At 43.6% G+C, this 27125-nt stretch overlaps 1 protein-coding gene across 7 annotated transcripts in view; it reads right to left on the bottom strand.

Moving 5' to 3' along the window:
* TEAD1 (TEA domain transcription factor 1) overlaps window positions 1-27125 on the bottom strand; it is a 156333-nt gene that overhangs the window by 39874 nt on the left and 89334 nt on the right. For 2 of the 7 annotated variants that reach the window (XM_030948940.1, XM_030948941.1), the window contains exons 4-6: window positions 4865-4929; window positions 2082-2144; window positions 1931-1993 (exon numbers count right to left, since the gene is read on the bottom strand). In XM_030948940.1, the coding sequence (XP_030804800.1) occupies window positions 1931-1993; window positions 2082-2144; window positions 4865-4929 (191 nt within the window). The remainder of the gene's footprint in view (window positions 1-1930; window positions 1994-2081; window positions 2145-4864; window positions 4930-27125) is intronic. The other 5 variants (XM_030948945.1, XM_030948943.1, XM_030948944.1 and 2 more) reach the window with 3 other exon arrangements.

Raw genomic sequence — 27125 nt, forward strand, 5'->3', positions numbered from 1 at the left:
AGGCGAAGCAAATGCCCCTGCAGAGTGTCGGGGCCTGGAGCTGGGGATCTTCCTGAGGCCATCAGCTCCCAGCAGTGACACGGCAGCTGCTCCTTTCCACTCAGCACCAAGGGAGCTGCAGCCCATGGGCAGGTGGGAAAAGGGCATCCAGGTATGAAGCCCTTCCAAAATATCTTGTTGTCCAAACAGATCTTCCCTTCTTCAGGCGACTCCTTAAAATGAAAATTCCTCCCAGATCTCTATTTACTGAAAATGCCATCTAGACTAGATGAAATATTCTTAAGAGTTGGCTACCTCTCTGTTCTATGGAAAGCTTCAATGAAAATACAGCAGGTGCAGTACTTTAAAATGTTTTTTTAATGCTTTGTAAGTGTCTTCAGATTTTAAGGTATTTTGGGCATTCAGAAAGGGAAACATTTTAGAGCAGTAAATCCAATAATTGTGTTTGACTCCTAGGCCTGTATTTGGTACCTACGTGGGCTTCCTGATTTTTGCAGCCCTGAGCATTCACCAGTCCTCTAAAACTCCAGGAGCTGCTGGTGCTGAGCACCTCTGAAAGTAGGGCCACCTACTTACATACTTAATTTTAGGCATCAAGGCTTGACAATTTGAGCTTAAAATGCTACATATCTCTGTATTATTGCACCCTGGGTTAAGAAGCAGTACGTTTAAGTTGTCTTAGTCGTTCTTTACGAACCCCAACTGCTCAGCCAGTGCAGCTAAAAAGCCAGCCACCAACAGCCAGACAAGCTTGCCAGCATGCTGCCCATGAAAAACCCAGTGCTTCTGTCAGGGAGGCCTGTTACAAAGGCAGGCTGTTATTCCTACTCTGCAGTTCCAGGATGGGGGTGAGCATCCGCAGCGCTCACTGCTCAGGGTCAGGAAAGCACTGCCCGAAACGTTTTGCTTTCCAGCTAGAACAAAAACATGATTTGTTCTCATATCTGGGTGAAGAAAAAAAAAATCCACTCACACCAAAAGGAGAAAAAAAAAAAAAAAAAAGGAGGGAAGTAAGAGATTTACAAGTTCCTTCGCTTTTTATTTTAAAAAATCGGCAGCAAAAAAAACTGCAAAACTCCCTCTTCCACTTTTAAATGGTGTGGGAAGAAAAAAATCTCCAAAAAATCTCAAGATCTCTGCTGAAAAACTTGAAAAAACAAGCAATTCAAGAAACCCCTATTAAGCATTTCCAAGAGGTTCTTTTCAGCCTTAGAATATATTTTATGGAAGGCAGAGAAAACAGGGACATGTACAATTCATCATGTCAGATTAAGCAAACATACTTAATATTCCCTGAACAGGACCGACTGAGGTTTTCCAAAGATTAAATGTCAATAATTTACTTTAAAAAAAAAATTAAATTTCAGGGAATCTTGTAAATAGTGTGTAACTTGAGGTGATACTAGTTTGTAGTCTAGAAGCACCATAGAGCAATCTGGATAACCTGTGCTCTCTGGCACTTGGAATAAATGATCTGGTTTAAGTATTCCTGATATCAGTTCAGAAGCATGGACAAAAAACATTTGGGAATGGAAAACAATTACCCCAATTACTCCTCTGGAAAAACCAAAAAAAAAAAAAAAGCTAAAAAGCATCTACACAACTATGCAAAACTCCTGTGTACTTAAATACACTGCTAGGACTGTTAAAAAGCAAAACAAAAAAATGGACTAAGGGGTTAAAAATGAGGTTTAGGTGCCGAGCTGTTACAAAGAGGAGTTCACTTGGCATTTGGACAGTGTTAAAACAACGTTTTTAATGTGGATGCTAGTGCAGAACCCGGGGGTTAAACACAAAGAGACGCAGAGAGCTCCCACATGCAGGAGAAGGAGGTTAGGGCACAGCAGCCCCAGCGCTCGCCCATCACCGCGGGGAGGAGGAGGAGGGACAGGCATAGCAACCACAAGCCCAAAAGCAGAAAAGCGCATACCTTCAGCTTGGAATGAAAATCACGAGATTTCCTTCTGGCAAGAACCTGAATGTGACTAGACACCTGCAGGGTAGGGGAAGGGAGGAAACAAAGGAAAAGCCTGTAACCATGGAGATGAAAAGCCCCCTACAACTGGGCAAGCCAAACGTACCTTAATGGCGGCTTGAATTTCTCGAACTTTCTTTCTTGCTAAGACCTGTATGTGACTAGACACCTACATTGTTCAGGTTTATAGGGGGGAAAAAAACAACAAACAAAAGAAAAACAAAAAGCAAATCAAATTTTAAATGTCTATTTTTTTCTTAAAAAAAAAAAGAAAGAAAAAAAAAAAGAAACTTTTCTGAGGGGAGGAAGTTATTTGCACCTTCAGTAAGCTCTGCTGTTAAAGATACCACATTCCCAGCCAGATACCAAGCTCTCAGCACCAAGGCTTAACAATACAGGTCAAGTCACTGCAGTGACTTGATTAAGGAAATAAAAAAAAAAAAAAAGAGAAAGGAAAAAAAGAATTGTAACCCACCAGGTTGTGCATTCAGCTGCAAGATAGAAGACACAGTTCACAGCTGGACGCAGCAGCCCACGTGCTTTGGTACCGATCCCATCTACGCCCAGGCCCTGAGCTCTCATATGGGGAGCCCAAAGGATTTCCACCCCATCTGCTGGGGATGCAGAAGCCCACTCTGACCATTTGCCACTAGGCTTGAGATGTAACTTGGCACCAAGAAATTTTATCCATTATTTATTGCGATCTGCAGCTCCAGTGAGGAGATTCAGGCTGCATTTTGAGTCCACTGAAATGCTTTAAATTCTGGCACAAATGACAAAATACTGGCACAACACAGGTCCCTGAATCCCTGCTGGTTTCCTTGGTAATCTCAGCATCAAGTCTGCCCACAAAACATTTATGTAACTGGGGACCAGCAACTTGACATCAGCTTGAGTGATGCCCAGGCCTGGGCCATGGCTGCGTTGCTCAGAAATTTGTGCAAACCCAGTCCTACCCTACACCAGTTACTGGTCAGATGTTGCTGCCTGTGCTGTGAAGGGTCTGGGCCCAAATTCGCATTCCTGTTTACCCAGGGACATACTCAAATCCATGCTGCTGCTGGTAAGGGTTTAATGATGCTGCCCAGCAACACTTGGTAGCACTCAGCATCCTTCATCCTTCTGTGTGAAGGTTTAAAACCTGAAGTGATGGCAAAAACCACTAAAGGGAAATCTCTGATTCTCCTTTGACCCCGGACATACCATATCAGGTGGTGCACATTTTTCCTACATTAGTTACAATTCCTGTCTGGGAAAGAACAAAGCAAAAGAAAAGGAGAAACAATGATTTCCTCCTCTGTAAGACTATTCTGTGACAATAGTAGCAAAAAGCCTGTCTTTTAGTAGGGAAGCAAACCATGATGCACCAGTGAGCACAGTCCCTGAAGGCCACCTTCGAGAAGCAGCTCAGGAACCAGTTTGCAGTAATTCAGAGTTATACTGCTGCTTACTGAGCAATTTTGCAGTCAAACACCTAGGCTGAGTATTCACACAGGTTCATTTGTTTTGCTTTCAGTGGAATATTAGTGGTGTTAAAGGTTCTACAAGAAGAACAACTGTTAACATTTAATCGCTCGGTTAAAACTCCAGAGCAGCCACAACCCAACTTTTGTAAGCAGTCAGTTTAAAGTGATTTATGCCTCACTACAGACGGATGTACAAGCATGGAGGGAGACACTGCCACACAACACAGCCCTCCTGCTTTCTTGGTACATGCTGGCCAAGGATCTAACCCCAAGCTCTGCATTTTGACTCCTGAGGCAACTTTATGATCCCAGCACAACTTCCAGTTCCTGGAGCTTGAACGGGCAAGGCAGGGCAGAAGTGGGGACTCTGCCTTTAGTTTGTGATTTCTGTGCCAGTCTTTGGTTTGCTCCTTTTCCACATGCTGCAGTTCTCCTCCTTTCTGATGCTTTTTTCATCCCTTGTGCACATGCTTTCTTCCTGGCTGACAAGGGCCACCACCCAGGGCAAAGCAGCACCCAAAGTGCTTCAAACCCGAGTGCTGGCAGCTCTGTGTGACCCAGTGCCACCTTTCTCTGCCCTGCAGGGCATGCACAGCGTGCCATGGGCCAGCCTCTGCCTGCCCTTTGTCACACACATGCAGGGCCACAAGGGGAATCTCACACCTGACCCTAAAGCCAAGGGACCTCTGCCATTTGTGGAGTGTTTTTAAACGCTGCAGTAACCACTGCACAAACTGCACACAAACTGTGCTTTCTGCAAGGCTGCTGATTGCTGTGAATACTATGAATTAAAGGATTTAGTAATAGGAGATAAATTAATGGTTATGTGGTAATCATGTAAAACAAACTTAAGGTAGTTTTAAGGTTTATTCAGACTCTTACATGAATGAAATCTTACCATGGTCAAAGACCAGGAGCCTGGAGGCTCGTAGGGAAATTTTAAAATTATTTTTATGTCCTGTAGCAACTACAGGCCATAACCTGAGAGCATGATTATGATTAGTTCATTTTTATATATTTACCTCTCATATCCAAGAATCATAATCTCTATTGTACAGCCAAATTCCTTTAACTTTTAAGAAGTTCCATTATTTACCATCTCAAAATAATAATTATATTATAATATTATATAGTTAAATAAGGCACAATGCTTTATGGTTTTGCTTCAACTTTTGAAAATTTTTTTATGAAATATGGGGGGATAATAGCTTCATTTACAGACAGGTTAATAAAAAATGAATCCTCACACCACCACAACATAAACCCCAGAGTTTTAAATATTCTCTAAACAGCATGTGTTTAATCTGAATAGTGAAGTCAATACATCATCCCATCAGAGCTGAAGCACAGACAGCCACTGCAGCCAAAAATGCCAGGTTTTGTCATTCATTGACATGCATACTTCCCCACTGGGTTATTTTACCTGCTTCCTGGTCCGTGTCTTCCCTGTCCTAAGTTTGATGTATCTGGCTATCAATTCATTCCTACCTGAAACAAAGAGAAATTCATGGTAAGGGACAAGCAGCATCACAGCCATCAAAAACCACATTTGAACACACGAGCTCCATGCATATCAGGTTTGTTATCTCACATGTACTCCACTTTTCTTTGCAAACAATTTGCCAGTATTTCTCATTTTTCACCAGTATTTCTCTCCCACCTCCTTATCCTTGCATCTCCTTTCTCTTCCTTACATTTGCCAGTATTTCTCATTGTTCACCAGTATTTCTCTTGCATCTTTCCACGCGCCACAGGACCTGTGCAGAGCACCACGAGTGCAGTGTCTGCCCACCCAAGCCCTGCAGCTCTTTACAGGCAGAGAGGCACCTCCTTGGCCAGCAGCAGTGCCCAACATGATCTCTCACTGGAGAACCTCCCATCCTGGGGCTGACACAAGGTCTGGGCTCCTCCAGGTGTTTTTTGTCCCCCTGGAGCCCTGTGGGGAGGAGTGGCTGCTCTTGAGAAGGTCGTGTGATACCTGAGCCTAAGTGCCAATCACCCAGATGTGCCAGCTCCTCTCCCAGTTTTAATTCTGCAAGGAGGACAGCAAAACCTGTCCTTCCTGCCAGAAATCCTCCTCCAGAGATGGAAATCACTGTCCCAGTCCAGCAGGTTATCAATCAATAACTCACAAGAGTGGCTGCCCTGCAGTGCTGATGCTCCTGTGGGAGCAGGGCCATGAACACGGTGGTTTGTTATTCAGAGCTCTGTTTCTCTTGGAAATGTGAAATACTTCCAAGTCTCTAAAATGGCTATTTGACTCTTCTTCAGTCACACATTGTGCTACCTAATGCAAACTAACATCTTCTATCCAAATAATTTCCTTCCCAAGTATTGCTGACATGGAAGATAACACGAGTTTTATGTTGTGTCCTGTTTATTTTCACTGCATATTATGTTTCTTCTCTATGGGTTGTAGTAACTTAAATATACTTGTTCAACAAGTTCTAAGTTACAGAGCTATTTGCATTCAGCACAGGGGAAAAGCAGCCCGTGTGTGGAAAATGAGAAAACTGATTTAGCAGTGAGCTGAAAATGGGGAGGTTAAGAAAATAACTTGTCACCCACCAAGCTATTTTGAAGTGGATGAGTACATAGCTGGGGAATGCAGAAAATTATTTTATCAGCCAGGGCTTCAAACCCTTACAGCTTTAATGTTGTGGGGGAGAGACGGGGACGTTTTGAAGTAGCCTGAATATGTTTGAAATGTATTTTGTCGACTGAAAGATTGAACACATTTAGTCAAACTAGACTTTTTCTTCTGTCTCCCCCTGTAAGCCTCATTGTATCAAATGCCTCACGGTTCCTGTCTCTTTCATGTTTGCTAAATGGGTAGCAGAACATGAAATATCAGCTCAGAGCAGAGCTGCGTTTTTGTTTTGGTCTGGACTGCGTGCCACGTTTCCCACAACATGCCACTGGGTTTGGAGCTCTCCAGCAGGTCTCTTCAGGACAAACTTCAAGAGGTAAATTTTGCGTGAGCAAACAGTTACACAAACCAGCCACATTTCTGCACACAAATGAGGGATTTCCGTACGCAAACAGACGAGCAGGTAGTTACCTAATTTCATGCGAAGGCCTTGTCTTTAGGCTGAACACGAGTTCTGCAGCCTGTTGTGCTCACAAAATACTTGCCATTTGAAGTGAACATGTGCCTTTGTGTTCATGGGGTGAAACCAGGGCATGCTCCACCTCTGTATCTCCCTGGTCTCGTGCTCTTTCTCATAACCCAAACAGAAGCCTGCCTGCAAGGGCAGCCCTCTGCAGCCTGCTGAGATGCAGAGATCACCACAAATTCCTGCAATCACCAGTGTGATAGGTGATATGGATATTTTCCTATTTCTAAGTGCACATTTTGATTTAATTGGGGAATGTCCCCCTTCCAGAAAGTACCTGCTTTGCATATGCTTAAGTATGTGCATACATTAATACCCAGAATGGGCTTTTTGTGCTGCAACAATATTGTCAGGTTGTTCTGATCAGCAGCAGGTGACTGTGCCAGGTCAGTGATGCTGTAAGGTGAGGTAAAGGATGCAATGCCATCTCTTGTCCCTCTGCCTGTGCTGCAGATGTTTCAAATATCTGGGCACAGCACAGGTCACTCCAGCCACCCCGTGCCCATCAAGGCAGCCCTATGCCCTATGCAATCCCTGGCCACAGCTGAGGTTTCACAGCTCTCCTCCCAGACAAGAGAGCTAAAAAGCTACTTTTAAAGGAAAGCTCAGGTTCCCAGGCAGCCATTTGACAGGAAAAGCATCTTTATTCAAAACACCAAGCACTGAAAGTCTAGACTGTATTATCTGAGTGCTTCTCTGGTTGAGCCCCAGTCCACCCATGAAATACTCACAGGGGGTTTCTGTAGCCATTATCTGGCTGGCCAGGGCTATGACTAACAGGACTGCAGTTTTGGCATGTGCCTGCTTCCCTTTAAGCTGAAGGCTACTCAGAGCCTAACTCCAGAAGACTCAACAGGGTGGAATAATTTGCCTGAACTTGCAGGGAGGGGGAACTCCACCAGCAGCCATAAAAAGTGGCAGAGGTGAAAGCCCAAGCCATGTTTTCCTTACCATCATGTTTTCAACACAGCAAAGACACAAGCATCAGGTTTAGCCAGAGCAGGAGATACTGAAGGCTCACTAAATACCTTCTCCCTGCCCACAGCAATCTGAAAAGACACAAATTCCTTCTTGGGCTACCAAAAGCCATAAACACAAACAGAAGCACTGCCTGATATTAGATGCCCCCAACTAAAAGTTTACAGCCTCAATGCTATCTACCAAACACTGTTGCTCTTCTTTACCAGCTCTGACAGATAGGGACAGGAATGATCTTATCTCCAGATCAACTGAAGTCCAAAGAGGATTTTAAAGAAAGGAAAGCTTAATAATCCTAAAAACACCCTTTCCTGTTCTTGGGAATGAGAAGAGTCTGAAACAAAAGGAGGCTCATGGAACTTCTTTAACTGGCCATTAGAAACCTTAGGGTGAAAAATGCTCATTAATAAATAGATCTGTTTTCTCTAGAAGAGCTCAGCTGTGGAAATACTTTCCATATACACCCTCCCTCTGTCTCCTTGTCATATAGATCTGGGAAATTGCCTGGCAGAAGAGAAGAGGTCAGATTTATGAACTGTAAATTTTCAGCTCTTTTTTTCCTGTCATTTGCTGTGACAGTCTCCTGCTTTGAATGTTTTGGTTCAGGTATCAAAGAGAGGCATGGGGAGGTGCCTGGTTAGATAAAACATCTTCACAGCACAGGAATCTTTTCCAAGGATCTTGAAAAGATCAAGAGAGGACCACAACAAATATTTTACATAGGCTGCTGCTTAGAGTTTGCTTTTTTCCCCCTTAATTCAGGCTTTATCTGTCACATCTTTCTGTGTCGTCAGTGCATTGCAAACTATAATTCTCCCTGGACTGATGCTGTGGAAGAGGCATTTTGTGCAAAGGAACATCTTTTTTAACCATGGCATGGAGTAAAAAGCGAGTTCAGCTAGAAAACAGCGCAGATGCTAAAAACCTGTGAGGCTTTGTGGACAGCCAAAGCTCTCAAAGCTCCAGCCGAGTCCCCAGGGCAGCCCTGCTCCAGCCAAGCCTTGGCACACAGGCTCCCTCCACCTTCCCCATCCACTGCCCCATCCCTGAGCACCCTCAGCAGGGGAGCGTGCGGAGATCCTGGACACCTCTCAGGCAGCAGAGAGCTGACACTTCTGCTCCTCTTGCTCTAAACAAGCAGGAGCAGCTGCAGAGTGGGGCAGCTCCCCTCCCACCGCCTCTGCCCGGGGGAGGCAGTTGTTGCTCCAACAGAGGGCCCTTGTGCAGGGAGCCTCCCCCACCAACGCTGTCTGCAAGAACAGCCCAAAGCAGCCAAGCATCAGCCCCCACAAAGGTCTGTGTGAGGCTCCTGGCTTCGCCCTTGATGCCAATGGTGTGTTTGTCCCCCTCACCCAGCACCAGCAAGGCCCTAAAGGTGAAAACCCACCCTTGCCTGAGGAATGCATAACTGGCATCCCCTCCACGGGCCAGAAACAGCACCAGCACCACAGCATCACAGGCAGCTCTACCAGCACCTGCACAGCTGTGGACAAGCTCCAGGCCATGCTGTCCCTTTCCTGTGTCCCTCCTGTCTGAGCATCAGTGCTCAAAGCCAGGCAACAGGGCAGGGAGCTGGTGCATCACGTCTGAGCAGCGGCGGGCGTCTTTATTTAGAACATTAATGACACAAATTAAACCTCTGCCCTCCCAGCTCCCACTAATAGGCACTATCCAATTGGGATAAAAATAGGCAAGTGTGGGAAATAAAGCCAGCTAGCAACTTGAAAATGGACAGCAAATTTTAAAAAGTTTCCATACTCAGCCACATAATTCAAGTTACAACCAAGTAGAAAAGCCTACTTTTTTCAGATAATGAAACAGTCTTAATCTCTTCAAATTCGACAAGACTGGGGCTCAGAACAGGTATGTCCCATCCTGACTGAGAAGTCTGGGGACAGACCTGCACAATTTCATCTCCCAAATCATTCTCACAGCCATGTTTACACCATAACAAAGGTTTGTTCAGCCACTTTTGGTCAACTCCACTTCTGCTTGGCCTGCAGAAAGCACAGTGCTGTCCATGTGCCTGGGGGCCAAATTTGGAGAGCTGGTGGGACTTTTTCTCCATGAGGAAGCAGCTGTGAGTGCTCTCCTGGGAGCAGCACTCAACTCTTTGTCTGGCTACCGAGCAGGAGCTGGATGCAGATCCCAGCCCAGGCATGGACACCATCAGTGGGGATGTGCTGCTTTGAACCCTCTCCCCATCAGAAAGGGGGCACAGAGCCCTTGGGCAGCAGAGCTCACAGCCTGTGGGGGAAAAGCTGCTCTTCGTGGTGCTCAGCCCAAGCAGTTTTCCACTCTGTTTTGCCAGAGGAACATCCGGCTTTGGGAGACCTCGCCTCAAATTCGGCAGCACCGCTTCCCGAAGGCGCCTCACGGCTAAACGGGCTAACAAAAAGCCTCTTGTAGATAAAAGAGTTCTGCGAGTCAACAACTGGCTAAGCAGTTTAAACCTCTAAGTAAGGCATCCTCTATTTAAACGTTATAGGCAAATCTAATTTAAGCTTTTAAAAATATTACGGGCAGGTGTTTAAGTGGCGGGCACACTGGGCTGGGCTGGGTGCCGCTTCCCAGGCGGGCAGCATTTTGTTCAGCCAGGCTTTCTGCAGAAGGGCCACGTGACAGAGGCCAAATAAACAGCATCTGGGGATTTTCAATTACAGACCTTCACCCAGCATGCCTGCACTGTAATCTCTACCAGATGAGGCTCAGGCCTCACTATTTTCAATAATTCACACACTGTGTACACATAACATGACAATAAGGGCATTCATGCAACCGCCTGATTCGCACATCAAAGCTCCCAAATGGCCAGCTGTAAGCATGCTTACTGCTGAATAATTCATTCTTTTCACAGGCTTGAAAAAACGCTCAGCGGGAGTTGGCAAGCTTGTGTTCTTTCCTGTGTGGTATGCTAAACTCAAATTTTGAAAGAGGTACAGCCCCACTAAAAAGAGTCAGAGATACAACTATTTAAATGTGCATATGCGAGCTTTCGGATGGCTGCTCACAGGAGAAAAAAAAAAAAAGGAAAAAAAAGCAGTTCTACATTTCTAAGTGGATAGCAGAGATAAGAGGAAATAACCTACACCTCCTCTGAGGCAGGTGGTTAATAGAAATAAAATGATAAAGCTGTTTTCTGGCTGGTAAAGTATCTTTACACATATTATTCCTGGCTAAAAATCTTGAATATACCAGGCACATAATAGTCAACAAGTTCAGCAGACTTGAAATTTCCTCATACTTAGCATAAATTTTCTAGTAGATGGCAAAGAGCAGTTTTGTTAAGACTGACACATGTGAAAAAGGCAAACACAGAAACACCAGAGCTAATTCTGTAACTTCTATTTACTGTTCTCACCGATATGGGTTGAATACTAATTCCTACATGATATTTTAACAACTTCAAACTTGCAGCTGTGTCTCTGAACATTTAGCTTGCAACAAGTGAGAGCGTTCCAGATTTTGTAATACTCTGACTTAACACAACAGAACCATCTTTTCTTTAGGAGATTAAAAAAAAAAAGGGAGAAAACAGAAGGGTCTGCTTCATAATATCAAGTTTTCTTGACTGTCAATCAGTGCCTGAACCAGCAGGATCAACTAGTCATGACCTCTCCTTATAGCAAACACATGCTGCTTACCAGCTGTGGGCTGTGTTTTTTACATCCTTTTCTCTATCATTCAGAATGGCTTCCTCCTAATCACAATAATCCCAAAAGTGCTAAAACATATCAATCGTCCTCTAAGCCCTGCCTACAAAAGGCCAGCCGTCCGACCTTTATGGGCTTGTCCAACAGCAGCTGATACTTCATTCAACTACAAATCCAATTTAGCAGTTACAAGAGGTTTAGCATCACTGGAAAAATATTGGTGTTGATCCTGCACTCTTAAGTCAGCAAATATTCCTTTGCCATATTGTTTAGCTTTTTCTGCCATATTTACACTTCTGCTGGATTTCCCTGAGTGCCTTTAACAACAGCATTTAACCTCTGAACTGGTAATATTTATAGTTGACCAAACAGCGATTTTTAAAATATGTTTACCACAAATACAGAAACATAAGCCTATTTGAATTCCAACTGTTATAATTCTGAAAAAATCCCCAGCCAACAACCCTAAAAACAAACACAGTCATTTCACTCAAAACCATTGAGCACCCTTTACGTACCAGTTATGCAGGATGTTATTTATTATAGCCCTTCGGGCAAGTTCATGGCAATTCTCTCACTTATGTATTTTTAATTGTCAAGTGAGCCGAGGCAAACACTCCCTTGATCTCCCCCCCTACACCTTTGCTTTTTCTTTTATTTTTCCCCCCTATTTTTCTGAGGTTTTTTGGTTTTTTTTTTCCTCTTTCTTTTTCTCCTCTTTAAGCAGCAGTAAGTGTCAGAGGGCTGGGGCCCAGGACACAGGCAGGTCTCACAGTGCCCAGGGAATGGGATAGGAGCAAAAAAAAAATTAACTGTGTGTCTTCGACTTGTTGGAGCTTGTTGGTGCTCTGAATCCTTTGGGATCCAAGGGTCTGGCTCAGAATTTGGGTAAGGACCATGTACAGAAGTGGCTGCACAAGGACAGGACCAGGAGGGGACAAAGACCTCAGGGTTCCTAAAACAGGTTTTAAGGGCTGCCCCAGTGTAAGGGCTGTGTGTATGCACACACACAAAAAACTACAATCACCCACTTAAATATTATTATACACAAATTAACTGCTTGCCAGGCACACCCTAACTGGGCTGCCCAGGACGAGAGGGGAAAGCAAAGATCCCAGAAACAAAATAACCGAAATAATCCCTTCAGATGCTAATGAGCGAACAATTACAATGAGTCATTTAAGTTATATCATAATCATACTTCCAAAGAAAAGAACTTTTTGTGTATTGTATTAAAACCAACAACAATAAAATGATCCCAGATTGAATCAAGACCACAATTTAATTTACACAGCAAAAGGGAAATGACCTAATAGTAGCACAGAAAGATATTCTCCTCATGTCAAGTCTTAATCTTTGGGTTTTATCCCAGCTTCAGTTTTAGAGAAAACAATGAAAAAGACCCATAGACACATCTGGTTCAAAAGTGTTCATTGACATTAATGCAATGCATTAGATTCTGTTTGGCAGGTCTTCATACTGGGAAATATTCCACATAAGAAATGTTTATTAATTTTCTTCTGATTTTTTAAAAACAGAGGCAGAACATATTTCAAAAAGAGAGGAGTGATCCAGAGAGCTCTCTGAATATTCATTAATTAATATTTTGTCAGTGTCAGTTGTCTCAACAAAAGAAGGTTTTACAATTTACTCTAAGACCCATTTAATTAAAATTTAAATGCTACAAAAATGCATGGGGTTTTTTTTGTTGGTTTTTTTTTTGCCCCTAGTAATAATTTTCCACTTACAATAAACTGTATTTTACTGCAACCAAAAATGCATTTCAAAACAAATAGCAATTTTTAGGCTTCAGAATATACAAAGAAATCCCCACAGGAGAAAAAAAAAATCCCCAAACTTTGACCTTTGCCATATCTCTGGATCAGCTACAGATGTTTAGCAGATTATACAAAAACCTAGATGTCCTTAATCTGACATTGTGGGGGTTTTTTCCCTTGCTCTGATAGGAATTGTCAGCAACCCCTCTGCAAGAGCCCTGTTCGAATTCCACGTGCAATTCCCGGGCTGTTTTCCGAGGTGGCTGCAGGGACATTCAGATTTCTCAGGGACAGGAGCAGCCCAAGAAAGGAGCAGACTCTTGCCCAGCAGAAAGTCTGATCTGGACAGGAATCCTTCAAACACACAGACAATGGGCTGGCTGACCTGTCATGCATGATGGATGAGTTAAGGGGATTAAAACCACTATTTGCATTCGAATAGATAAAAATTAGCAAAATAGAATTTCTCAGTAGGTGGCTTCAGTTCTGTTTGTTCTCATAGGCAAAATGAAGTTCATTTTTAAAGGAATTGTGGCTGTTTAAGTAACGCTTGTTTGCAGAGAAGAAGTTCTGGGTGCTGGTTTGCTTCCTATTGTTTATTCTTTAAGAAAGACACTTTAACTATCACAAAAGTATTCTTTTCTTTTCTCCCCATGTTTATTATTAGAGCATTACACAACCACAGTGTTCTAACCACTTTAAATTCTATGTATTCCTTAATGCTTACGTGTTTCTAAGCTGCATATACCCCCAAAAAAGTGGTTTGAGTTCGGGGAGAGATAATCAAAAAGACCAAAAAACTACATTAAATTGTGTATTGATGCTTCAGTGAGGTCCTGAGTATGAGGCTGTGACTCAGGAACCGTAAAAGGCAGATGCTTGAATCAGTACATCACAAAAACTCCTTTTGACCAGATTCATATTGCACACACTGATGGTACTTGAAAGACTCAGAGATGGCTGCACAAAGTGGCCTAATGAAAGGCTGGCCTGGCAGAACAGCATTATATTGTTTATACAACATATCCACCAGAGAAATCCATACAGACAAACGGGCACACACAGGCAGGCAAGCGGATGTAGGAACAGCAGAAACACCCACGGAGAGCAACCAAGACCTGTCTGTCTGTCTGTCAGACCAGAGCTGTGGACATCCTGCTCCTTGCAAGGCTCTCAGAGCCAGGAGCCCCCAGAAAATCCAGCACTTTCTAAACCACACATCTGTGTAGTGCCAAATACGTTGCTGAGCTCTGCCTGCTGCACCAGTGAGCTGCAGCCAGACCAGTGAGACATTGCACCCTGCCCTACAGCAGCACCAACAGACAGCAAAGCTGAGCACCAAGGAGGCACATCTATTTCACAAAAGAATGAATTATTCAGCAGATTGCTTCCAGAGATGGCAGCAACCAGCAGGAAAAGCTGTGACACCGTTTCTCAGCTCAGCATTGGATGTAAGGAGATTTTAAGAGAGCAGTGTACTTCTCCCACCCAGTGATGGGGTTCTGGCCACATCCAGAGGCTGTCTAAAACAGGGCAGTGCCAGAGCCTGCAGCCACACAGCTCCATGCATCCACAGGCAAGAGAACACCTGCTGAGCTGCCTTCATTTTCAGCCCTGCACTGGGATTTCGTGCAACTCTCTGCAAAAACTGTTTGTTTAGCTTACGACTTACGTGGTGTCTGCGTGTCTGCGTCTCATGCAGTTAAGATGCTTTATTTTCACAGCAGGTGCAAAGAGGTATTTAAATTTTCATTATGTCCAGGGTATTTGGCCTTGGTTTCTGTTAGATGACAGCTTCTGACACCAGATGGGCCAAGTGGAGAAACGGCATATGAAAGAGCTTGGGACACATCCAACACCAACCTTGGTTTCCAAGTTATTTCACAGGCACAAAGTAGCATTTTGTGGAGATTTTATAGCTAACAATGTCATTCTAGCTACAGTACAATAAACATTTTGCACCAGTTACAAACCCACAAGAGAGACCTACAACATACTTGAGTTACAGGGTAAGTAATTTCTTACAAACTCAGTCTCAAAACACATTTAAAATTGAGACTCCTTTCGCTCTTTTTTTTTCCAGCTGAAAGAAAGACCTGTCCATAGCTCCTTTCCATTGGATCAGCTGCTCGTTCCCACCTTCCTGCAGAACCCAATTGGGTCACTGATGTTCCAGCTAAAGTGGAGGAGAACAACATTGCTGCACTTCTGAAGGATTCCCAAGACACCAGCTCAAGGGGAGAAAAAGAAACCTTAATGTCATGATAAACTCGGGTGTCAGAACGCCACAAGCTGTCAAAGAACAGAAGACATCACTGCTTATTTTGAAGTCCAGCTAAGAGATACAATAATGAAAAGCTGAGTAATCAAATAATCCTGCACCATAATGCATTTTGTTTGGAAGTGTTCCTCGTAACCTACCCATTTGTCAGAGATAAAAATGCCTGCCTGGCTCTCCCTGCCTCTCTGCCCCAGGCTCCAGCATCCCACTGTACATCCCAGGCAGGGTAAATACCATGCTGCTGATTTCATTATCACTGAAAACCCCCATTCATGCCTTTCAAAATCTCCAGGCTTATCTTGGAGAATCACAAGAAAATTGTGCTTTGTGTAGCCACCAAATGTTTTAGAACCCTAATATTTGTAATCTTTGTGACATTTTGTTTTTAGTCAAAGTGGTTGCTTTGGTTGATGGGAGGGCTCTTTAAAGAAAAATAATTTAAGGGGTAGGACAAGCCAGAGAACAGAAAGAAAATCACAGTTATTTATCATCTTTTTACCATTTATTTGTTTCGGTGGTAAATCACTGCTTTCTTTTGCTTCTCAGCTCATGGCTTTACTTTACATAACATTTATTCAAAACATGTATATTTGGAAACCTTTTCTTTGTTTGTTTTGGATAAATGAGTAATGAAGTGCAAACACAGTTCCACACGTAATTCCTAATCCCACTTTCTTTAGGCCTGATGCAGTGGGAGAGAAACTTTACAGGTCCTTTTGTGCCATGGACATGGGGCTGGAAGAGGAGACTGGGCTTCATGTGCCCAGTGCCTGGGCTCCCCTCACAGTTTTGCCTGTTGCAGATGTTAGCTCTCTACATATGGTGGTGAAAAGGTCCCTGAAAGCTGCCTGCCCTCCACCCACACCCATGGTTATCCCAGACACCAGTGGTTTCTGATCCTGACAGCAACAATGGACACTTCAAAATGAGCAGAAGGGCTTTCCTTCTCAGTTCCATCACAGACTCACAGATTCATTAAGGCTGGAAAAGATCTCTGGGACCCCTGAGTCCATTAACCCAGCGCTGCCGTGCTCACCACCAAACCTTGTCCCCAGGTGCCACATCCCCAGATGCCTTTAGGACACTTCCAGGAGCTCAGGGCTGGCATTAGGACCAGGATGGAGGCACATGTCCCAGCCCAGCCCCACTGCTGGCATCTCCAGATACACCGTCAGGGGCCATGAGCAGGGGCAGCTTCACACAGCAGAGGAGCAATGTTTAAATACACACACACACACACACAGACACACACACATACACATCTGGAACCGAAGTCAGCATTTATTAATGTAGCTTAGAGATTTCTGCCCCTACCAAGCTCACAGTTTGCTCCTAAGACTTTATCATCTGTTTAGTCTAACCTGCTGGTATGGTAATCAGCAATCTCCGGTGCATAAAATTATTTCATTTTTCTTCTAATTGTTGGCACTTTATGCATTCTTCTCTCCCCTCTTTCAATGTGCTGTCTCTCCTACTATCTCCCTCCCTCCCTCTTCTCCCCCAGCCCTTCTTCAACAGTGAGGACAAGTAACACCAGTCCTTCCCCTTTCCTGGCTCTTTCCAGGATAACCCTCCATTCCATATGGGTTCATGTTGGAAGAGCCCTTCCCTTCTGCTTGGCCCATAGTGTGCAGCCTCCACACCACAGCAAGGTTTAGGGGTGTTACTGCCTGCTGGGCAAAGCCCTGACCAAGACTCCTGCACCTGACCTCTACCTTGGCCAAGGCTGCCTGGATGCATCTTGACACATGGAGAAGAGTTCCCAGTGAGGAAAAGGGCCTGAGCTTCATTGACAGTAACAAACAAAAAACGGTTTTAAAGTGTTAAATACTCTACATTTGGATTCAGCCAAATATTGCCAAAACACAGGCAGTGTACAGACTACTACACTGTATCTTAGCTTCTGCCAACTCCACAGGGCACCCAATTCCTTACTTTTACAAACTTTGAAGCACTGCACTGTATTTTAAACTTTATATGTTTTGGTTGTAAAGGCATTTTCCCTGAGGCAGCTGGCAAATCCATCCCAAACCTGGCTATGACACCAGTATCAACATTTTAGGACACACGAGGTTGTTGCTACTAAAAGACCAAGAAATGGGCATTGGGTCAGCCAAAGGAACTCCATCTGACACCAGGCTTAGCTATCACATGTGCACAAAGAGAATAAATTAGTGCTGCAGAGGCTTATCAAGAGTGCTTGCAAGAGTGACACCCCTTTCATCGTTGTGAGATGCATATGAATACGTCAGGACTCACCACTCCAGACACTAAATTGAGCTATAGCCTGATTTTCCATAAGGACTGGTGGACATGGTAGTGTTAGGTTAACAGCTGGACTTGATGACCTTAGGGATCTTTTCTAACCTAATTGATTTGGTGAGTCTCTATGACATAAGAACAAGAAGTAAAAATATACTTACTTACCTCAGAGGCTCACAAATGTTTATATGAAGCTATTAAAAAGCTGAGATTTAAAACAACACATCCATTTAAAAGAAAATGAAAGGTTGTTTCTGGTACAGCTGATGCAGTTATATGTTTTCTGCTGGGGGAAATTTACAGCCACATTATTGCTGTCAAGGAGGGTAGTGAGCCACAAGGATTTCCAGATGCCATGTGTGAAGTTTCTCATTTCCCCTACCATACTGAAGTACATTATCACCCAATGCAAACAAGCTTTAAAAAGTGTCCGTCACTAAAACATGTGTGGCCCCCTTTCCTGGACTTCTGAGATTTGGGGTTTTTTCTTCTCCTTTCCTTTCTTTTTAAGCCAGATGGGAGAGGGCAGTGCAGCACTGCCTGGGCCCAGTGCTGATCACACTGATGCTGACAGCAACGCTTTGGGCTGCACCCAGAGTGAGAGGCACTCTGTCAGAGAGAAACCTGCCTCTGCCAAACACCAGCGTTTCACTTGCTGAAAGTCAGGCAAAGGAGGGGCAGAAATGCTGCCACAACATTGCTCAGAGCAGCCATGAACATGCAAACATTTAGGAGGAACACAGGAGTGCACTGGGCTGGCGTGGCCAGGCTTTGGCAGCGTGGGGGCTACAGGGGTGGCTGCCAGCAGGTTCCTTGTGTCCAGCAGTGCCAGTGCCAGCCAGCTGTGAGATGGACACACCTCTGGCCAAGGCTGGGCCAAGCAGAAATGGTGGCAGCACCTCTGTGGTAACAGATTTAAGAAGAAAAAGAAAAAAGGAAGTTATTGCACTGATGTAAGTGCAGTCAGTGAAGAGCAGAGCGAGGTGTGTGAGAGGAGCAGCCCTGCAGACAGCCAGGTCAGTGCAGGAGGGGCAGGAGGTGCTCCAGGGGCTCCCCTGAGGCTCCCCTGCAGCCCTGGGGAGGCAGCTGAGCCCCTGCAGCCCACACTGTGTCATTTTGGGGAGAGCTGTTGGCTGTGAGATGCACTTACCCTGGAGAAGTTCCTGGAGAACTGTCTCCTGTGGGAAGGAGCCCATGCTGGAGCAGGGGAAGAACTCTTCTCCCTGAGCAGCTGCAGAAACACCGTGTGGTGAAATGACCACAACTCCCATTGCCTGTCTCCCTGCCCCGCTGGGGGAGGAGGGAGAGCTGGGAAGGAAGGAGGGAGCGGTGTGGGGAAAGTGTTTTTAGAATCTTACTTTCCTTCTCAGTATTCTGCTCTGGTTTTGTTAGCAATAAATTCAAGTAATATCTCTAATTAGAGCCTGCTTTGCCCGTGACAGAAATTGGTAAGCAATCCCTCCCAGCCCTTATGTCAACTCATTAACCCTTTGTTATATTTTCTCTCCTCTGTCCAGATGCAGAGGTGGGTGATAGATTTGGGTAGGTGCCTGGAATCCAGCCAGGTTCAAGCCACCACAAGAAGATAAAAGGGAAAACACGTTCAAGTTTCTCCTGTACCTACAAACCAAACTTACCACAGCAGCAGGCAGCTGAAGGACCTGTCCCATTGTACGGACACCAGTGGGCAGCTGGGACAGCTGCCTGCACAGGAGACCACCCTCACACCTACAGAGAAGGGAATCCCCTGCCAAAAGGACTTCCAAAGGCTTCTGCAAGCCTGGACAGAAGGACCTCTCCCAGGGCTGTCTGGGACTGCTGCACACAGGCGTGAGGCTTTCAAGGGGCAATAGGTGCAAACAAATGCCTTGCAGTCAATCACCTTTCCAGCTCTTAGCAGAATGGTAGGAGAATTAAAGGTAGAAAAACTTGTCAGTGACGTTTTTCTGCCAACTGGAATTGTTTTTAAAAAAGGAACCACAGAATTCGTGCAAAGGTCCCACACAATGGTGCTGAAAAGAGGATAGAGGGAGAAATATCAGAAGGCTGATGCTATATAGTCCCCACTGATTTCTTCTTTGTTACATGATGTTAACTTGAATCTTTTGCTGAAAATGAAAACTAAACAGGAGATATTGAATTCAAAGCAGAGCTGACCCTTCTGTCACATCTGGGAACACACCACCAACGGTTTGGAATGGTTTTGCTCAAAACAATGAAAAAAGTTAGAAAGAAATGTGCGTGCTAAAGAATGAAGCAAAGTTAAGGAAAGAGGGCATGCTGGAATCCCTCACTGCAGCTGGAGAACTTCCCCTCTGCCACAGGCCATGGGCACCAAGTGGCACCTGATTCTGACATAGGCTCAGCAGAGCAGCCCCGTGCCAGTGCCAACCAGACTGATTGGAAGCCTCTTTTATGACACAACCTTTTGTCCATCACTGCCAGAACCATCTCCCATGCCTTCACAATCCTTTCTTATGGTCCTCCCAAAGAGGGTATTTACAACATAAGCCTCAGCTATCAAAAGGACGCTCTTAGAAACAGTAAACAAGTCCCTGAAGCCACACTGATCACATCAAATGCTTGGCTTGAAGTTGTAACATAGCATTCTCTGAAAGAAATATAGATCTGAGTAACAAAAAGAGAGTTCCCTCAGGAACTCACACACTCCACACTAGTACTGCAGAAAAACTGAATTTCTGCAACAGCAACTGCTGATGAAGGCTCCAGTGCAGGGTGTGCATGTTTGATGGAACAGAAACAGCCAACGCAATTATTTCAGGAAACGTAGGACAATCCAATATGGACAAATCCCTTTTCAAACCTACACAGGGTGAATCATTGCCTTGCTGATCTGCCTGAGACTTCATGGCACTCACTCACAGAGAAAGAAACTCATCCACAGTCTCTTCTGCACCTGTCAGTGCTTGATACTCCAACCTTGTTAAAAAAACAAGTTCATAGATTGAAAACAAAAGTGTATTACAGTGCTTTTGAAACAATCACCCTGGCCTCTCCTTCATCTTTTCATTTCCACTAGATTAATGAAAGACTTCAATTAAAATGTAAGCCAATTTATAAAAGATTTTAAAATTCAGTAACTCAGATCTAGCATTTATTTTCTATTGTAACATCTGCCATTCCAGCAGGCTTTTGTTTGCATCTTGTCCCATTCTTACCTGGACAAAAGGCTCTTTTTTATTCTCCAGAATTAAAAAAAAAAAAAATAAGTGAAGATGACAGACATTTCTGTGTGCATAAGTAAGCTCATTCAAGAGTGAACATGAGCTAAATACTCTTAGCAGCTATAAAGTTAGACCACAAACTTTTATGCCTGAATTATTTGCTGATTCTCCGAGCACTGGAAATACTCTGACTTGTGCATCTGAGAAAGTGAATCTCCACAGAAATCAGATCTCAGTCAGTTTTCTTTCTGTATATTCTTAAGCAAGACCCCCAGAAGAAGACCTCTGGGTCAACTCCTTGCTGGGTTTCTCCTCCATCTGCCTGCCTGTTTTCAAGAGGCGTTTCCTAAAGAACATCACCCCTCCGGTCAATGTTTAAAAGGGATTTGCAGGAGTGACTGGGGGGAACAGGCAGGCAGACACTTGTGGACCACTTTGGAGCTGTAGGCAGAAGAAAAATCCAAGCAAGGGAGTCTTGTGTCACTGTTGCATTCAGATTTGAATCTGAAGCCCAGCTGCTCATGGCATTTGAACGTGAATGCAAACAGCGGGCTCAGAAAATTAATCTCAGCCCTCTAGATCCTCTATCCCTGTGGTAAGCAGTAAAGATCAGAGGAAAAGAACAACAGGGACCAAAGTGGATCAAGAAGTTTTCCTCTTCTAAGCTTGTTGTTTCATGGTTGTGCTTGAACAGAAGAGGTAACAGAAACCTGCAATAAAGCTCTTTATGCTAGAGACATTAGAGGGCAAAAATAAAAAATTCTGTCCCACTTCCTACCTCTGTTCTTTTATATAGCTGATGGCTCATACTCAATCCATACATTTTACTACACTTGGGTTTAAAATAGTTCGGGATTAAGTAGAAATTATTAGTATTTTACCATGGCAAAATCTTTATGGGTTAAAAGATTTGAGTTGGTAAAATTATTGACTTTTGAGGCTAAATAAATATTTACCTGGCTTTAGGAATTAGTAAATTGCATTAAGCTAAATTAGTAAATTGCATTAACTATTATAACTTATTCTAATTTGAGAAGCTTTAAGCTAGTGCAAATTATACAAATTAGGCAAACTTAATCCCTGTTCTTAAGCTTCCTTAAAGTCAATTGCATTCCTTGGTATTTGAAAAGCTAAATTGAAGTTGTCATCATTGACATCTTAAGGTGTATGTAAAATGAAAACCTTGATTTTAGATGTAGGTTAATTTTCACTGCTGTCATAAAATAAAGTACACTTTTTAAAAAGTTCTGTTTTCTTTCACATAAATGTCTTGTCTTTTTCCTAAAATGTGGGAAATAAAACCAGCTAGCATTCAATACTGGGCTCAGTAGAAATCATTGGCCTGAAAGTTCAGCATTGCTTTCTTCAACATAAAATCCAATACCTCCAATAGCAGATTACATTAAATTTGACCTAACCTGTGGGCAGGGTTCTTTACCCAGAAATAACATCCCTTTGCACAAAATCAGTGTTCTGAAGGATCATAATCTTAATGTGACCTGTGGGAAATACAACACCGCCTGTCTGCCCGAGAAGATTTCACTTCCAAAGGATGCTTACATCCAAGAGGGCAGACACACCCTCTGAGCCATGCAGGACTGCTCTCATGTATAAACACCCAGGGGTTTTTTCAGGAACAAAGAAACCACACCACTTCATCTAGGAACAGCCTCATCTGAATGTAGCTTAGTCTGTAAAAACAGAGAAATGGAGCCATTTCGCAAGAAAAAGGATCAATTCCCAGAAGACTTTCTTCAGTCAAGATTTTCCCACTTTTCCCGTATCAACCCACTCAACCTGCAACACAAATGCAGGTATCAATTCCAAAAATAAAAAAAACCCATACCAGCATGCTGAAGGCATCTGGGAGAGCAGTAAATTACTAGCAGATTGGAAAGATTGATTTGTGAAGAAGTTACAAGGAAGTGCAGACATTGCAATCAGCATGTACATGGTGTAAAGGCCGAGTTTCCCAGCAATCCCCGAATGCCCTCAATTCCCACTAGAAGGCTGAAATCAGTGGGAGCTCAGGACATTCAACAATTCATAAAAATTAAAGCAGGGCAACGACTGGTTTTATTGTTTGTTCTTGGCAGTCCCCACCAAGAGCGCGACGCCCAAGGAATGCATGATCGATGTTGTGACAACTTTGCAATTTGGAAAGATTTAAGCAAAAGGGATAGGGCAGTGAAAAGGGGTGTAGCAGTGAATGAAGTGATCCAAGCTGATGGTGGCTGGCATTCTTTACTAATCCAGCAATCTCTGCATTTTGGGTAGAGATTGTTCCCACAGCAGCTCAGCCTACCTGTTATTGGCATCCTCAGTCCCTACAAATCCCCAGAGAAGCCTCTGCCGTGCTTCAGAGAGCTGTAAGCCACAGGGGGATGTGGGGAGGCTTGTGGGGCAACTCTGGCAGGGCGCTGCACCCATGCACATGCTGCAGGTGGAATGAAAGGGGCTGATAAATGGGCTGGGAGAGCAGCACAGGGGGCCAGGGGCTGCCTCGTGGGCACAGGGAAAAGTGCTGCAGTCTGCAGGGGCAGGAAAGACATCTGAGCTGCATAAAGACAGGAGAGGAACTGATTTTTAATTGGGGTTTTTTTGGTGAGAATAAACACAGAGGAATGATCTTGACAAAACGAAGTTTAAACTTTAAGCAAGAAAACACCTTCCAGATTTAAAACAAGCTCCAAAGAACGTCCCAGGTTAAGGCACTAAAAACTAAATTGGCAATATACTGATAGAAACAGAAAATATACTGATAGGAGGAACCTTTGACCAATTCTTTTTTTTCCCCCACTAGATGTATGTTTGATATTTTCTTTCTGTATGACCTAAAAACCTGCAAACACAGCCCCAGGTGATAGGTACACCATGAACTGTGTGATAGGCCTGCAAGACAAATACCCCTGAACCAGTCCAAACAGAACCCCCCACGACACCAGCACTGTTCTTTGCTTCAGCTCGGGTGGTTCAGTTTTGGGTCATCCTGTGATGAGCAGGGAGTTCAGCTCCACCATCCTTATGGGTCCCTTTCAACTCAGAACAGCCCCTGACTCTGTGTCTCTTCTCAGTCACATTCCTCTAAACCCGAGCCACGCCCAGCAGGCCCTCCTGGCTTATCTTTATGGTTTTCTTACACAAAACAGAGAGTTAGAAAAGCAGGAGATAAATCACTGAATGATTACTCTTCAAGAGGAGCTGTGGCTAGCTAGTATTGTTTTGACGTCACTTTTCTTGTTTATCTCGCTTTTTCTAACAAATTACACTTTCTATTTGAGCGCAGGCTTTGCATTTCTTGGACACCTGGAATATGTAAAAATAATCCCACAAGTTATCTCCTTTTCTGGGAGGGAAAAATAAAATAAAATAAGAGCTTTCTGTAAATGCAACCTTTAACTTCCTTGGAACACTTAACACCAGGCTTAAAATTGTACCATATCAGCACAGAGGAGCTGAAATACCACGAGCAGCCCTTCCACCTACTTTGCTTTACACATTAAACCACGATTCAAGCAGAGCCCATTAAGGCATCTAAATGTGACTTACCACATGTGTTAATTGGGTGGGGAGGAAAAAAAAAGAAAACATAACCCTTGAATGTGGACATTTATGTACTCTCATTATTCAGACCCTCCTGATGCCACAATCTCCCACTTCTATAGTTTATAAATGTTTGATTTAAAATATAGCCATTTTATCATTTGTACCACATTTACCTCATCTTACCACTGTTCTGACTGGATGAGAAGCTAATGTAGCCTACACTGTCTGGTCAATTATTGCATGGACACCAGGGACCAATTAATGCCATCCATAAAAGCCTGAATCATTCTGTCAATTAACTAGAACTAACTATGTCATCAGATATATTACTGGTGAGCAAGTCTATTTGGTTGCAATATGTCTTGAAGGAGAGCAGTATCAAATGAATCACAATTGACTTGGACAACTGCTAGCATAATTTCAGAAGATGAAAAGACAAATGTGGTAGTTATTAGTGGTCCCCTGAGGAATTACGGCCAAGCAATTGTAATGTGCTAAGACTGTACTAGCAGGTGCCCACAGCACAAACCAGGCAGAGGGTTAAATCAATATTTTCAATTTCTTGGGATCAATTCAGTGTTTGAACAAGATGGAAACTTGTTAGCAATTGGCAGAATGTGTAAATGAAAAGCCAAACTTCTTATTATTTGTTAAAAAGGAATCAGTGCTCTGCATCATGCCCTTGGCACAAGGTAATGCTTTCATGATCCAGTTGCTTGGGCATTCACTAAAAATCTAGCAGTTCTTAAATTTTAATAGAGTGCAAAAGGTTACTTTAATACATGCTGAACATTCAGGATCTTTAAAAATGATTGAAGTGTCAATAGGAAAGTTTTTGAGCTGTGACAACAGCATAGCTATTAACGATTAGTGCAAGAAGCAGAAGCAACCTTGATTGCTTTAGAAAAGTCTCACCAGGAATGCAGCTTGACACCCTTGGTACAACTTCACATTTATTCTGTTTCATGCAGGAGAACATTTGGATCATCAAGTCATCCTTTACCAATTAAAGAAAAAGAAAAAGCCACCTTACACAAATTGATTTCATTTATCACTGCTGGGTTTAAGGATGCCTGCAGCAGGACCTAAAGCACTGGCATCATATTCTTTAATTTTAACACAAAGGTGTAAAAACGAACTGCTACATCTTAGTATTGGTTTACAAATAGGCACCTCCAGCCACCCTGACAATCAGGGTTTGAAAAATGCACCTTATTTTGAGTGAGGGAGGCACACCCTTGAAATGACACCTTAGACAGGGCAGAGTAAATTCTCTGGGATGTGGAAGCAGAAAATTGGCAAGTAATGCTATTGTACCTGGGGAAAAAACATGTGATCTCAGGGAAAGCTATTTCCATGGTGCTCACCCAGTGCTTTAAGTCAATTATTTCAAACAGATCAAAAACATGAACCATTTTTCATGCTACAAAACTACAGCAATATTTATTAGGAAAACAAAAAGAATGCCCTGATGGTTAATTAGAAAGGGGAAACTTGACAAAACACTTCTGAAAAATGCCTGAAGAAGGCACCTATGCTTCAAACATGAATACATTTCTCTCTGTGTTGGGCTGGCGTAGGAATTCTTTGAATTGTCTCCAGTGTTTGGACTTCCCCTCATGGGCATAGACAAGTGAAGAGGTAGGTGAAGCTCCTCTTTCACAATTGCTTGGCACAGAGACATTCCTTTTAATATACTTTGTTCTTTAATTGTGGAGATAACAATGTTTACAACATTGGAGAAACGGTTCAACTGTCTGAAGCATCTTCATCCAAAGGACCTCAAAGCACTCTAAACACAAAGCAGGGCAATGACCCCTTGCCCAGCATATGGCCAGCCTGGGAGCTCACTGTGACAGAAAGTTATCACCAGCAACTCCCTAGCTGCTGTTTTTAAATAACAGTAGCAGCCTTCACTGATACGAGCCAAAATAAAGAGCACTTGAACGTCCAGAAACTGCAAACCCTCTTAAATCTTTACATTAGGTGCTGCAGATGAAGTAGGAGATACTTCTCATTTCTCAGCCTTTGCACAGGAAAAGAATGGTGCCAAGTCAAATGAAATAATGACAAAAAATAAAATAAAATCAAAATGGATTTCCCTGTTTCAGGGTTGGCCCAGATAATCTATTGTCAGTGTCTAACTCACTGCAGCTTTGTCTGATTTGTGCAATACATTTGTCAAGAAGACCTTTCGCTTGAAATGCATTTAGCACAACATGGGGGATATGCTCCACACCACAGGAGAGCAGGTCCAGAGCAGGCAGACACACCATCAGTGCCAGACCAGAAAACACGGGGAACACAAAGCATCCTACTGAATTGGCCCACATTAACTGCAAAAATAAATAAGAGAAAGAACTCATTAGAGTAATGTTACAGTCAATGTTTTGAAGAATAACCCAGGGAAAAATAAACCTTTTCATCCAAGACTCACAGCCAATAGATTTTCCCTTGCCCAGCCCCTCTACCTATGCACTGTGGGTCAGTAACAAGATGTTTTTGGCTCCCTGTACACACCCTCGGGTGAAACCACTCCCAGGCTTTGAGGAGGACACAGAGAACATGCAGTTCCTTGTGCAGGCTGGGGAGCAGAACCTGTGCCTTTAAGAAGCACAGAGAACCAGCACAATGATTTGAAACCCAGCTTCAGCAAACAGGAGACAATGAAATATGGAGTAACTTGAAACCAGCCCACAAGCTGCCCAAGAGAAACCTGCAGCTTGTCTGGCTCTGAGACACACCCCTGCAGCTCTTCTGCAAAGCTGGGCCCTCTCTGGAACACAAGGAGCTAATTAATGGCATCATCTTCTGTGGGTGCAAGGACAAACTGATTGCAGGGAGGACAGAGGGACACACAGACCCACTGACAGTACTGACAGACT

Source organism: Camarhynchus parvulus, chromosome 5, assembly GCF_901933205.1.
Source record: "Camarhynchus parvulus chromosome 5, STF_HiC, whole genome shotgun sequence".
In the NCBI taxonomy this organism is placed as follows: Eukaryota; Metazoa; Chordata; class Aves; order Passeriformes; family Thraupidae; genus Camarhynchus; species Camarhynchus parvulus.